We start from the raw sequence: 14,382 nt of genomic DNA, 5'->3' as shown, positions 1-14,382 counted from the left end.
TTTTTAGATGCCACATGAGCCAACATAGCAGACAGAGCAACATATTCCTGCCAGAGCTTGTCCTGGTTCTAACGGTAGCGGTGTGGCCCAGTCCAGAACCGACCAGCAGTCATGGATGACGTATATAAAGCAGCGGTGAGTTCTGATAATTGGTGGTATGATCTGCTAATTTGCTCTCCTTCATGGGGAAAAAAATTGTGTTTCAGTCAATGTTCATTCAGAGATTTATTGGGAATTCCAATCCATTTGAAATTAGTAGTTACAAATTAAAGCTGCTTCCAATCGGCTACGCTAAGGTCAAACATCTCGAACAATGAAGTTACATTTTTATTTTACTGCATCAACCATTTTCTAACAGCTCAAAATCTAAATTTTATTGTGAACGCAATCAGAAATAAACGTCTACAGAGCAGATAGAGGCGCGAGAGAGTCTGGTTTCTGTGACTGACATCAGAACAATGGACAGCTGGTGAGGAACAGATCTCCACAAACCTCACAAGAATAGCAGCGCGTGTCGCGTTACAGTGCAGCTAAACTGAGAATATTGTCACCAAGAGAACTGAGGTCCTGCTTCACCACAAGAGGCGGATAAAGAGTCAGACAGAAGGAAAATAACTGTTTTTCATCTGCAGGTAGAGAATCTGACAGAGGAGCAGAAAAACGGTGAGGAAACTGCAACTGCTAGAATAAAACCGACTTAAAATACTGATTTTATTTATTATGATGTTTGTCTGCATGATGTGTTTGATACTAATAATATCTCTAATCTACACATGTTTCTAAACAGAGATAAAAAAGGATCACATGTATTGAGTCTTCTAACAGTAATCTGAAAGCTTAAAGAGTCGGCTCTAAGGTCGGCCATGTTTGGCGTAAAGAGGATCCTCAGCGCCGCCATCACTGAGCCAACATTTTGGCCCCGCCCACTCGGGACAGGAAGCCTGTGTTTTAATTGGGTCCACCTGTCTGTGACTTTAGCCAGACTCAGCAGGAAAACTGAAAACTTTTACTTTTTGCTGAACTGTTGGCTCTTCACAGAGCTCTGTGTCATTAAGGTTAAATGACAGGTGAAAAAGTACATTAGATGCTTAGCGCCCCCTACAGCATTTCAAATATTCAGGTTTGTGCTCTGCTTTGACTTGGAGTTAGGAAATTTGTACAAATATTTTTTAGGGCCTATGGAAATAAAACCGTCAGTGGTGAGCAATGCTAGGCAAAATGTTAGCTGTGCTAACCCTAAAGCACTAATTATAAACATTAGTTCCACTAAAGAGCTACACCAACCTGGTATTTAGCAGACGCTAAAGGCAAAGCACTAAATTCAATCATGTTGATACTTTATTCAACTGACCGATTATAAAACAGTCAAGAAAATTGGCATTTATCTGGAACATTAATTTAGGGGAACCTAAATGAAAAATGCATTAACAATAACAAGATGCTAAAGCGATAATAAAAAAATTAGCGCCACTATTAGCACATTTGATAAATATACCTGAATGTTTCCTGGTCATCTCTTTCTAAGGTTTTCCAGGTATGTCCCACTGTTCAAATCCCAAATGCTGTAGAAGGACCTGCACCCCTCTAGTCTGGGAACATTATGGGAGGAGCTGTGTTGTATCTCTGGGTTTATCAGGGATTTTCTCCTAAATCTGGTGCCTCTCTGGCCCAGTCTTGGATTGGTACAAGTCAGTGGAGGGATAGATTTGGACCACAGAGACAAGATTTACCAGTCTTTAATGACAACAAATGTTTCACACATCTAACCCTTTCTCTGTTTTGAAGCTTTTCCTTTGTAAAACCATTTGAAAGGTCAGTCCTTGAATCTTCACAAAGTTTCGTCCAGTCACAACATGGTTTGCTAAGTTCACTTGTGGGTGACACAAAGGTCATGGAAACTTGATATTGGAATAATAAGTACAAGAGATGCCATCCCATTTCATGTAGAGAAGACTGGTATGTAAGTATGTGGTCTCATGAACACCCAAAATGTGACCCAAACTCTGGTTCTGCCTTCAAATCGGTTCAGAAGGCTTGTGAACATTGGAGCATTTGGTCAGAAGGTAACTTTTGGTTGATTTGTTTGCAGTGTATTTGTAGTTGTCAATGTATTTCTTTTATTTCTTTCTTTCTTTCTTTCTTTCTTTCTTTCTTTCTTTCTTTCTTTCTTTCTTTCTTTCTTTCTTTTTGGCATGTCTTGTTCCCACGTCTCACCAGAAAGTTCCTGGTCCTCAAACATGCATTGCTGTGTTTCTTCTAGAATTCAAGGCTGCCTTTGACATCTTCATTCAGGATGCTGAAGATGGCTGCATCAGCACAAAAGAGTTGGGGAAGGTGATGAGAATGCTTGGACAGAATCCAACTCCTGAAGAGTTGCAGGAGATGATCGATGAGGTGGATGAGGATGGTAGGTTACCGTCCTTTGACCTCACTTTAAGTAGAAATACCTTTTTCTGTTTTGTTGGATGATTTAAAGATAAAAATGCTTAGGGATGTAAGTAGTTTTATAACACCAGGCTTCATGTTCACAGGGAGTGGCACCGTAGACTTTGATGAATTCTTGGTTATGATGGTCCGATGCATGAAGGAGGAGAGCAAAGGGAAATCAGAAGAAGAGTTGGCTGAACTTTTCCGCATGTTTGACAAGTAGGTTTTATTTAAATGGTCATTCTCTCCTAGAGGTAGAGGCAAAGAAACACTGACTTCGTCATATAGATTAGAAGATTGACTAATCCTTAAATCAACTTTTAACCAGTGTTTTACCTTTTGTGAAGGAACGGGGATGGCTACATTGACTTAGAAGAACTGAAGAGCATGCTGGAATCCACCGGAGAACCCATCACGGAAGACGACATCGAGGAGCTGATGAAAGACGGAGACAGAAACAATGATGGGAAGATTGATTATGATGGTACTGATCTTTTTTTCACAACTCTAAGTTATGAAAAAGAAAATGACTGATAACTAAACTACATTTAATATTACATCCTTTGTCTGGGATGATTGAGATTGTAATCTAGTCGTCTGTGTCACTCAAAGTGATAGTCCTAATTGGGATAAAAAAACAAAACATTTCTGATGGGACCTTTGCCTATTCACAGATTTTTCTGTGCATCTCAAAATATTTGCAGATTTTTTCATAGCACATAACTTAAATATTCAAAAGACAGTGCAGAAATACCGAAGCACAATACTAGTTGACATGCTGTTGGCTGGCGTTTGCAGAGGTCAATCCAGGAATGGCATTTAGTTCCCTTGGTGCTGCTTGGCTGAACCTCCAAGAGTAGATATAAAGAACATTTCCAATGTGTGTATTAATGCATATTAAGGTTTAATTGGTTTACTCACTATTAAAACAGGAAGTTCTACATCTTAGAGGTGATCTCAGATATTTGCAGATTGTAGCTATTCTTGGAGAGATGTAGTCTCTAAGAGTTTTGCATAAACTGGCATTTATTTATGCCTGTCTAAAATAATCTGTATTAACAGATTCTGTGTTTTTTGTCTTTGGCAGAGTTCCTGGAGTTCATGAAAGGTGTTGAGTAAAGAGCTCTGGTGGCATTTCCCTTCACAACACTTCACTTCAACTTGTAATGTCATCAAAGTCCATTCCTGAAGACATGTTTACACTTTTTCTTTACAAACATTGTCTTCTGACAGCAGTATGAAATCAAAGTGCATATGTAAAGACTTTTCAATAAAATCATTGCTATAATCGTTCGGATTATCATATTAATATAATGTCAAAAATTAACACCACACTAGGATTTTTCAGGCTTGGCAGAACCGAGGTAAAGAGTCTAATCCCAATGATTTTGAAGGGTTTTACAAAACGTTTCCTTCCCATGACCTATAAACCAGGTGTGTAAAATAATGAAATATCTAAATAAATGTAAATAGGCAGAACACCATCAAAGTCAGTATTGTCTCCACCTTCAAACTTAATTTCATAATCACAGGTGCAGTGGCGAAAAAGTCTAGCTGAAGTTCGTTTGTCCAGCTAATTGGCTAACTCACTGACAAAACAGAAGGACAGATGCGCTTTAAGTCATTGTCCTTTTTTGCTAGGAAATATTATCGCCAAAGAAATGTCTGTCATTAGCATTGCTTTGTGTCAAAATGGCCACACATCCACAAACACTCCATCTGAAAGAACAGTTTAATTAATAATCTAGATCGAAGATAATAGGTTCAGTTTATGATGTCCAAAAGAGTCCAGCAAGCTCCAGAACTGTCCTGTTGAGATGACGTCTCTCCCCCCCAATTAGCTTTCCTAGCAGCTGAGGAAGTTGATATAAATGTATCTGTATGGGCAGTGAGATGGAGACTTCCAGACAGCTGCTTCATGTCAAGAAGGTTAACAAAGAAATGACTTCTGTCCAGGCAAAAGACCGAGGACAGGTTGAGAATCTACAGGAAGTACAAAGATAAACAGAAAAAAGTCTGAAGGTGATGCTGATTGTTTGAGACATCTAGAAAATCATTTGTCCAAGAAAGAGAAAGTGAGAACCAACATGCACCAACTGACAGATATGGGCATTAACATGATAAAATGTGTAGAGTTGATTAAGTTTCCAGCAAAACGATATTCCATATTTAGACATTATACTCAGATAAAACATCACCCACAGTTATTAGCGCCGCTGATAAAGATGTGTGGTTAAATATTTAAACAAAGTCTCCACACACAATCATTGTCACCCCAGCTGTTAACAGTTTGTAGAACCCATTTGACCAATAGTACTGCGCTTAGTCTCCCACATCATTTCATAGGGTTGGAGCGAATAGAGGGATCATTGACCTTTCTCTCTAGATCAGAGGTATCAAACTTCAGTGTCCTGCAGATTTTAGAAGTGCTTGTCCCAACACAGCTGATTTCAACAGCTAAATTACTTAACCAACATGTCTTAAAATTCTCCACAGGCCTGGCAACGAACCAATCATGTGGTGCAGGTCTGTTGACCTAGGGTGACATTAGAATATGTAGGACACCGGCCCCTGAGGCCTGACTTTGGACGCCACTAGATAGTCCTGATCTCCTCCAGGACTATCTGGAGAATGGTCCTGGTGTAGAAACCTTTGTCAGCTCTGCCCAAAGGTCAGCTCTGCCCAACACAGCTTAGGTCCAGGGCTGACGTAGAGAAAGATTGATTTTGGGTCTGGTGAGCCGTTGCTGTATTAATGTGACCTCATGAGTCATGATACTATTGGAAAATGAAAATCCATTTTCAGTTTGCTGGCAAAGGCCATCAGGTTTCTATTTGAAATGACCTGATATTTAGAGGAGTTCAGGCACATCAAATCACATCAATCAGATTTAAATCCTGACTTTGACTGTTCATGTTTACTTATTTGTCTTGTACTCTTTGAGACGCTGTGCTAGTTTTGCACCAAATGTAACAGGATGGAAACTGCTCTGAAATTTCAGTTTTTGTGTCATAAGTACAGAAAACTTTTCCCCTCAAAAGTTGTAGAGATTTTTAAGATGTTTCTTTGATAAAATGTCTTAGTAGTTAGTAATTTATTCATGAAAATGATCTTAACTGAGGCAAGTGAGGCCTACAGGGTTTCAGCTGTACTGGGTTCCTCCGTGACCTCCTGGATGAATCATTGATGAGTTATTGAAGTAATTTTGGTTGGTTGACCTCTGATGAGACGATTCACTACCGTTCCAGGTAGTGAATGTGGCCATTTCAATCCCAAAGCTTTAGGAATAGCTCTATGACTGTCAGATGTCAGTTACATTGCTTATCATCCATTCCTCATCTTCCTCCGACTTCGGTGGTGATTTATAGCTTTTTTACGTGTTTCAGGTTCTTTCTGTTTAAGTTATTTCTTGATTCTGCTCATCTAGTAGCCACATTCAGTGAAAATGAACTCAACTTTCCAAAAACCATGGTCATCAAGAGTAAATTTATGATTTATTAAGCTGATATAGGGCTAGCTTGGTTTGGAAAGCTAGTTTTTATTAATAAATGAAATCATTATTTTAAAATTGCATTATTTGTCTGATGCATTTTTTCATCCCAAAAAATGTGTCAAAAAAATACAAAAACGAGATATCTGTAAGATAATTTTACGGTAATTAAAACTAGTTAAGAATTTTAAAATCAAATATTGAACTACTGTGTTTATGTATTTAATATTTTTGTTTGTGTCAAATTCGATAAATTGTTTTTATTATTTATTCGGTCAAGTGAAAAAAAAAACTGAATCTGAAACCCGGAAGTCATCCGCAGTGCGACCAGGAAGTTCTTTCATTTTACCTCAACACCGAAAATTGTCTAGCTTAATTTACCTGTGATGTCGACAGCCGGACCAAAACAGCTGCATTACCTTTTTGTCCTGTTCTGCGGGACGCTGTTTGCCCCTCAGTCCGCTTGTAAGCGATGGTTTGGCCGGTTTCAGTGAACTGCAGCGCAGCCGCAGAACGGAGCTGACGGTTTTTATTGGAGAAGAAGCTAAGCTGCTAACAGCTCAGGAGCAGCTAGCTCCATGTTGTTTATCCACCGCGGACTCCTGCTGTCTAAGGCTCATCTGGATCATCCCAAAACACTCGAGGTAAAGTAAAACTGTCACCTGCAGGAGACGTTTGCGTGTGGATTATGCGTTTTATTGTCTGGAGTTAGTATCTGTCGCTGTCAGCTAACAGAAATGAAATGTTGTCGTTAGCAGCGTCAATAAACAGCCACAGCCCATCACATGTGTTCAGCTCAGAGGTTCATCACAGCTAAAGACCCCATTTATCCAGATATATTAAGCTAAATTACCATTAATGTACACTGATATCAATTATCATCCTAATCTATTTTACCTGACACCTCAGTTTTTATTTCCCTACGGAAGAAATGCATGTCGAAACATTTAGCTTCACCCTTGCTGCTTTAAAAAAAAAAAAATTTAGAAAAGAAAACAATAGAAATGTTCTTCATTGTCCTACAATGGGGAAATTCAGGTGTACCAGCAGCAAGTCAAAGGAAAGTGGGAGCATGCAGATTCACTCAAAGGTAAAAAATAAAAATAAGAACAAGAAATTTTACAATAGAGCAAATTGGAAAACATAGGATAGATAATACTGAACAGATTAGGAATGCTGTAATATAAAAAATTTGAGTCGTTATTACTGTTATAGCTGTTACCGATATCTTCCAATATTATATTAACTTCTTTACACACAGTGAAAACATGGCGACATCGCTGACATCGCTTCTCTGCTCCAGTTAAACAGTCCTGCTCTGCATTCATCACATGACCAACCATTTTCTCTCCTTATGTTTTAATACAAACCGCAACCAGATGGAAATAAACATTGGTTCCCGCCGGAACCTTTGTATATGTTCATTTCTGGTACACCCGTAAATCTGACACACGAGCAACATCCGTTAACAGCGATGGCTTTCAAAGTGTGGCTCTCTCAGCACACTGGGGTTAATTTGTACTTTAAAAATGATCTAAAGGAATGGTGGAAGGTATTAAAATACATTTAATTACAGACTCTGAAATTAACTCGATTTAATTTTAATTGAGTCCCAGCATTAGTTAAAAAATGTCCAACATTGGCCAATACTGTTACTGTTGATATGTTATGTACAGTGATTAAAATTAGATTACTATGGAATTTGCAACTGAGGAAGTTAATCAAAAGAAAAAAAGTTGCACGGTATGTGCATACTGTATATATGTGTATATATTCAAGACTGTTTTCCTCTTACAATGTGGTTTTATTTTTTGTATATTAACTGAATAAAATGAATCTGTATGAGGGAAAACAAGGTGTCATAACATATTCTGGACAGAAATCAGATCAAGACCTAATGTTTTGTTTGACTGCTTATACGTTTTTCAATAATATTGTCCAGTTCTACTATTAATTGATTTATTGCTTATTGCGACTAATAATTTAATTAGTAGTATGAACAATTGCGCAAAAAAAAAGTATTTCAGTAAAGAATGGAAACTGAGAATGAAGACGTGGTTTGTGGACGTAGCTTTGGAGCTGCTAAGCCTGATGAAAAGTAGTTTTACTCCTCCTGCATTATGCTTTTGTCTCTCATCAGCTCGTCTGTTGGAGCAGAGGAACGCCGTGGAAGTTGGTGGGATCCTAACGTCTCTCGTCTCTATCGACCTTGGATATGACATCACAACAACAACAACCAATCCCGAATGCCGGTATTCCTGCTCACCTGGCCCCGAACTCCTCGGCTCACTCCCAGCTGCGGGTGGACTCCAGTCAGAGCCGGGCGAACAGCGGGCCGCTGGAGCACAGAGCGTTGCTGGGCAGGCGGGGCTGCCGCAGTGTGGCGGCAACCAGCGACCAGACGGCCAACAGAAACACTTCCGCTCACTCCACAAACTCCAGCACATCCAGACAAGATGGAGGCTTTGAGCCGTGGCCTGAGGAGGCCGTAGACAACTCCCACGGGCTGTACTCCCTCCATCGCATGTTCGACATAGTCGGAGCCCAGCTAACTCACAGGGACGTCAGGGTGCTGTCCTTCCTGTTTGTCGACGTGATTGACGAGTACGAGCGCGGCGGCATCAGGAGCGGCAGAGACTTCCTGCTGGCGTTGGAACGCCAGGGCCGGTGCGACGAGACAAACTTTCGACACGTTCTGCAGCTTCTGAGGATAATCACCCGCCACGACCTCCTGCCTTATGTCACCCTCAGGAAGCGGCAGACTGGTGAGTTACAGTTTCTGTTCAACAGCCGCTGCGTTTCCATTAACCATAGAACTGCAAAACTTGAGATTATGAAAATAAATTTGCTCACTAGAAACACGGCAATTTTGCTTGTTGCCTGCGTAGGACGATGATGTCTCCTCTGATTGGCTAAGCTATGAATATATTTAACTGTTTAACACCATAATTGCAAAATTGCTTTTTTTTTTTCAACAGTAGAATATAGGCAAAGATTTGCACACATTATCAGTGTAAACGCAACTATTCACAGGTAACCTGTAAACTGCCGATAAATCAGAGGAATAAGTGTTTTATACTCTAGAGAGAAACGTTGATTCTCATTAAACCTCTGAAAGAAATGAAACAGATCCATCAAAATCAGTTTAGATCCACTGAGATTCTGCAGCCAACTTACTCCAGTACCAAACTGGTTCTAGTGCTTTCTTAGCTCCAGGTTTTTCTGATAAATCCAGTAATTCATGTAGATGAACTTTTTCCCTGCATTGTGGTTCTCTTAGAAACCCAACAGGAAGAGGGTCAAACATTTACCTCTGGGTCATCCAAAGGCCGCTGTGGCTCTGCTTGGCTCTCATGGACAAACATGAACACCTACTCATGATATTTTTAGTTCAACTGAACTATTGCTGTCCAGTAAAAGAGAAGCAGTTTTCCTTTCAGCCTCACAGGGGCGCTAATGTGTTGATTTATACAGAGGAGGAGAAGAAAAGAACTGAATTAAGGGATTTCTAAGCAGAAAATCTAAAATTAGGCCTTAAATGGAGTAGCAGACTGGTTGTTCTGATGGAACCATTTAGAAAACGTTTTAATCATCCAGCCTGCAGTGAAACTTCTTAGGTGGGAAAAAAACTTTTTCTGACCTTTTTGTTAGCCCATCCATCCATTTACTTACACCCTGGTCCCTGGTGGGGTCAGGAGGTCCTGGTGCCTGTCCAGGTAACGTTCTGGGCGAGAGGCGGGGTACCTCTTAAAGAGGAAAGTTTCCTCTTTGTTAGCACTGAGGAAAATCAGCTAAAGTCCAAATCCAGCTACCTGGAGCCTCCGGTCAGCCCAAACTCCTGTTGGAGGAATCTCTGTTGATGCATTCAGGTACGGCTGGGACACAAGGCTGCCAACATATCTAAACAACTGTTTCAGTCTGCACTGTTTTCAAGCGGTTTATTGTTGTACCCACCCATTTGTTGGCTCTGCCTGCGTTTACGGTTTTATTCATGGAAACAATCGAACCAGGTATCCAGATAGTTCAGTTAATTCCAATTTTTGAAGTTGTAGAATAAAATTAAATCAAATTAATGTCAGAAATGGAAAATTATTTTCTGTTTGAATGAAGTTAAAAAGCACAACACATTTTATGTCCTGAAAACACACCGAACTGTGACTTTAAACCTGAATATAGGATTTTCCATAAATACAATTTCTCTGCTATGCTGATATTTAGCTGTATTTTTGCATTGAGAACCGAATAGAGTAAAAGCACATTATAAACCCATAAAGGTTTGAATAAATTGAGAGAAGACAAACCTTGGGAACAAACTTCGGCCAGTCATTTTCCTCCAGTGGCGTCTCCTTTGCAGTCTGTGTGTAATCTTGGAGTTATTTTTATCCAGGATGTACATTAGGAACGTCCGTGGGGCCTCATCGTTTCTCTTGCACATCAATGCCAGAGTTCTAAACATCTTGTTCCTGAATAAAACATGAATCTGTGTGGTGTCTGCAAAACTGAAACTTCTTAAAGGGCCAGCTGATCTAAAATGCTGCAGGAAGGGTTCTGCTGAATCACAAGGGTTCGGTTTTATTCAACTTTGGCTTTTCTAATCCGCCTTCCTCTAAAACTCCATTTTAACTCCCCTGGTCACCCAACAGACGACGTTGTTTTCAGGCTGTTTGGTCAAATTTCTGACTTTTGTTTTTTTAACATTTCTACTGAGTTTTTATTGCAAATTTTTTTAACTTTTGAAACTGAAATTTTTACAATTAATTGGATTTCTCTCTCATTCTCTCTCTCTTTCTCCTCCGAAACGTAATGACATCACAAAAGCTGTTTTGTACCCAGCATCGCAATTAACAATGCTTATTTGTCCTGTAAAACACCGGAAACTTCAACGTCGTGCTGTTGGCACGTAGCAACAACTCATAGGCGGAAGTGAGAGCGCTGCCCACCACAAATAATGACCCGGGCGGAACACGGCGCGCTAAATAATAAAACTTAATTTAACGAAGCTTCGAGGCAGATACGTTTTCCTCGAGGAATTTTAATAATCAAGGTACTCGAATCATTCGAGGAATCATTACAGCCCCAGGAATCACTAAACTCAAGGATTATGTAGGCTTTCACATTCCCTGGTCTATTTTAATGACAGAAATAAAGTTATAATATTACTTGCTTTACTTGCTTCTGTTGCTGTTTTTCTTTTGACTGTCACAAACCTCCCCATCTCTCCTCCTCTGGTGTGCACAGGCACACTGAACATCAGTGTGCCTGTGCAGGTCACTTCCTCTTCTGCAATGAACAGGCAGCCTGTTGATTCATTTGAACACTGCTGCCATCTTGGGACTGGAAACTTGTTTATCATTCAAGAGTTTAGGTTGAACTGGATTCTGAGTCTTTTTAGGGTATTTTTTTGTCTCTTTAAGAACATTTTTCATCAAACTGAATTAAAATTTAATAGTAAAATCTGCAGCATTCAATGATCGCTGGTGCATTTGGGTTCTTCGTTCTGTTAGTTTGGAGGTTTGCATTAGAAATCAGCTACTAACTAAGTTGTTTCCAGTGTGCCCAGATCCTGTTGACAAGTACCTGGAGGAAACGTCTGTGCGATACATTTCACCCAGAGGATCAGAGCAGTGTAAAGACGGCGTAGCCCACAGAAGAACAGGTGGGTCTGTGTGGGAAACATCCCACCCGCCATGTTTACAGCAGTCCACTGGCAAAAAGACCCACTTAATAACAACAAACGGCAATATTTTTCTTCAAAGACCTCTTTAACTTTTGCTGAGATGGTTTCCTAACAGTTTTAAACATGATTCTACTTCATAGGTTCACAGCCGTTCATATGCTGCTCCCCATCAGGATCACATGTGGGCTCTCCCCGAACCAAGCCGAGCCCTCCGGCGCCGCACCGCAAGCGCAAGAGGAGCAATTCATCTGCTGACTGCAAAGAAAAGCAAACCTGTGGTGAGAATGAAAAGGATTACAGCTGTTAGAAACGTTATATTAGTGAGAATGTAACGCTAAAATGATCTCTAGCATTAGTGAGAAGGAATGTTTATGTCCATGTAGGACATAAATATATAAACATGAGCAAGGCCAGTCAGTCCTGATGTGTGGAATCAGCTGTATGTAACACCACAGAAGAAGAAATGACGTAATCTGACTACCACAGGGAGAGGATGACAGGAAGTGATGAACAGATATTATAAAATATGTATTTCATACTTTATATTATCACATCAAATGTAATTTTGTTCCCTCAGTTCTTATGGTGTTTCAGCAGAAAGGTTCTCCACATTTGGACAGTTCTTTTGGTCTTGTCATAAACTTTTCCAATTTTTTAAATTTGTCTGGCAGAAAATCAGAAATAACATTTAAATAATTTATTTTAACATTTATTTAATAAAAAAAATTAACAACAGAAAAGAAAAATTAGATTTTAAGATTTTGAAATCTTTATTTTAAAATCTTGAATTTTAAGATTTTAGATTTTAAAAAAATTATGTGATTAATTAAAAAAAAAGTTCCTGTATTTTCTCATCTTTCTGAGGTCCCACAGCGCCCCCTTGTGGCGCCCTCCTAAAGAACACAAAAACACTTGTTTAGACCAGAGTAAGGATGCAGCGTTTCCCCCAGAAATATTGCCGACCCTGGTGGTCGGGAGCTAAGACGGTCCACCAGCAACTCGCCGTGTTTTTGACTTAAAAATGTTTAAAGCTGACAGGAAATTTGAAAATATGACTAGATGTTTGTGTTACTTAAACATCAACTACAGTATAAAGGCTTAAAAAAGGCAAACAATACAATTAAAATAAATATTAATATTTTTCCCTTCAGTTGTTTCATGCTAATTAAAGTTCCCAAATATTTTTGATCCTTTATCTCCGTCTTCTCACTTTATTAGGATGAAGTTGTTAGATTGCAGAGCGGTAAAGATGAGCAGTGGTTTCTGTTCCAGGGAATAAAAAAGACTGACTTCACTCTGCCAATGTGTTCACATACTGATCATGTTATGTAGGCCTGTTGCAAGAAGCAATAAATCAATTAGTCGCATGATAAACAACAAATAAACAAACAAGCCTTAGTCTGGTGAAAGAGAAAACCTGGAGGCCCGCCAGGCTCATAATGCACTGGAGGAAACTCTGTGATGTCTGTGCAACGACGGGATCATTTTCTGATTTCATGTCGGTTCCTTTTCAGATATTCGTCTTCGGGTTCGTGCAGAATACTGCCAGCACGAGTCGGCCCTCCAAGGGAACATCTTCTCCAACAAGCAGGAGGCGGTGGAGCGGCAGTTTGAGCGCTTCAACCAGGCCAACACCATCCTGAAATCCAGAGACTTGGGCTCCATCATCTGCGACATCAAGTTCTCGGAGCTCACCTACCTGGACGCCTTCTGGAGGGACTACATCAACGGCTCGCTGCTGGAGGCGCTCAAAGGGGTCTTTATCACGGATTCCCTAAAGCAGGCCGTGGGCCATGAGGCCATCAAACTGCTGGTCAATGTTGACGAGGAGGACTACCTGGCCGGCCGCTGCAAACTGCTGCGCAACCTGGTGGCGAGCGGAGGGAGTCTGCGCGTAGGGAACCGAGACGCTGTGTCTTAGACAGACTCCGAGTGGCGCGGCGGGGGGGGGGGGGGGGGGGGGGGGCGCTGTGCTTCCTGCTTAAAGAATAGCGTGAGATGTGGTTGTATTCTTTGGTGTGTGTGCTTGAAAGGACCGTAGGAACCTCAAGCCCATTTATTCCTAAAGAGTTAATCTTATTGGATATCTACTCGGCGCCGTAAGCATCGCATGTGAGGAGAATCGGAGCGGAACGTTCCGTCATCAGTCTGGAGGAACGTGGCCTCCGCTCCGGTTGGGAATAACGTGTCCATTAAGCCTCCTTCCTCATTGTCATCCTTTCCAGCTGTTTTCTTAACGACACTTTTCACCCCGACTCAAAGTGAAGTTGCTTTCAGTGCAAGATGCTCGTTATATTCAGGTTAATCATTAGAAGTTGTGTTTTTACCGTTTTCTTCATCGTTTTCCCCAGTTACAGCAGGCACAGAGCACAGCTGGCGGCCAGCCTCTCAGATGTTATTTGAAATTGTAATTGTTCCAAACACTACCAATGTTTTGAGGTGTTCCTCTGTGGATCTGATGTACTTGACTGATCACATTGGTGCATTTTCAGCCACTGTGTCTGATTGAAACGGTAGGAATGAACTCATCATCCTGGTGTAACCAAGTCTGTCACTGATGTCGTTTTATTTTTCTAACTAGAAAACGTCTGACATTTTCAGCCTGTACCTTCTCCCTCCCTCATTCTGTCACTCATGTTCACACAGAGTTTTTTAAAAATTGAAACTCCACTTCAAATAAATGAAGACAAATCTGCTGTTTCACATTCCTCTTATCATTTTACTGACTTAAAGACAAATGTACTGGCATTCTTGTTGTAGATCTGTAGTGATCAATCAATGGGATTTT

The 14,382-nt window shown here is 40.4% G+C and overlaps 2 protein-coding genes across 2 annotated transcripts; both read left to right on the top strand.

Moving 5' to 3' along the window:
* Positions 1-3,546, top strand: LOC114141254 (troponin C, slow skeletal and cardiac muscles-like). Its single transcript, XM_028011746.1, has 6 exons — positions 1-135; positions 633-663; positions 2,261-2,407; positions 2,532-2,646; positions 2,775-2,911; positions 3,515-3,546. The coding sequence occupies exons 1-6, from the start codon at positions 112-114 to the stop codon at positions 3,544-3,546; spliced, it is 486 nt and encodes a 161-aa protein (XP_027867547.1). The 5' UTR covers positions 1-111.
* A 2,694-nt stretch (positions 3,547-6,240) lies between these two features.
* Positions 6,241-14,297, top strand: dedd (death effector domain containing). Its single transcript, XM_028011422.1, has 5 exons — positions 6,241-6,561; positions 8,058-8,682; positions 11,469-11,573; positions 11,735-11,872; positions 13,109-14,297. The coding sequence occupies exons 2-5, from the start codon at positions 8,133-8,135 to the stop codon at positions 13,513-13,515; spliced, it is 1,200 nt and encodes a 399-aa protein (XP_027867223.1). The 5' UTR covers positions 6,241-6,561; positions 8,058-8,132; the 3' UTR covers positions 13,516-14,297.
* Positions 14,298-14,382: the final 85 nt, after the last annotated feature.

Source organism: Xiphophorus couchianus, chromosome 24, assembly GCF_001444195.1.
Source record: "Xiphophorus couchianus chromosome 24, X_couchianus-1.0, whole genome shotgun sequence".
NCBI classification, from domain to species: domain Eukaryota; kingdom Metazoa; phylum Chordata; class Actinopteri; order Cyprinodontiformes; family Poeciliidae; genus Xiphophorus; species Xiphophorus couchianus.
Note: the sequence above shows the minus strand (reverse complement) of the source record. Positions and strands in the feature narration are given on the sequence as shown.

Bases quoted from the DNA above. Each gene is read 5' to 3' on its own strand.
- LOC114141254 (XM_028011746.1), top strand. From the start codon at position 112: ATGGATGACGTATATAAAGCAGCG. The intron at 136-632 runs GTGAGTTCTGAT...TTTCATCTGCAG, and splicing joins ATGACGTATATAAAGCAGCG to GTAGAGAATCTGACAGAGGA. The intron at 2,408-2,531 runs GTAGGTTACCGT...TCATGTTCACAG, and splicing joins CGATGAGGTGGATGAGGATG to GGAGTGGCACCGTAGACTTT.
- dedd (XM_028011422.1), top strand. From the start codon at position 8,133: ATGACATCACAACAACAACAACCAATCCCGAATGCCGGTATTCCTGCT. The intron at 11,574-11,734 runs GTGGGTCTGTGT...TCTACTTCATAG, and splicing joins CGTAGCCCACAGAAGAACAG to GTTCACAGCCGTTCATATGC. The intron at 11,873-13,108 runs GTGAGAATGAAA...GTTCCTTTTCAG, and splicing joins CAAAGAAAAGCAAACCTGTG to ATATTCGTCTTCGGGTTCGT.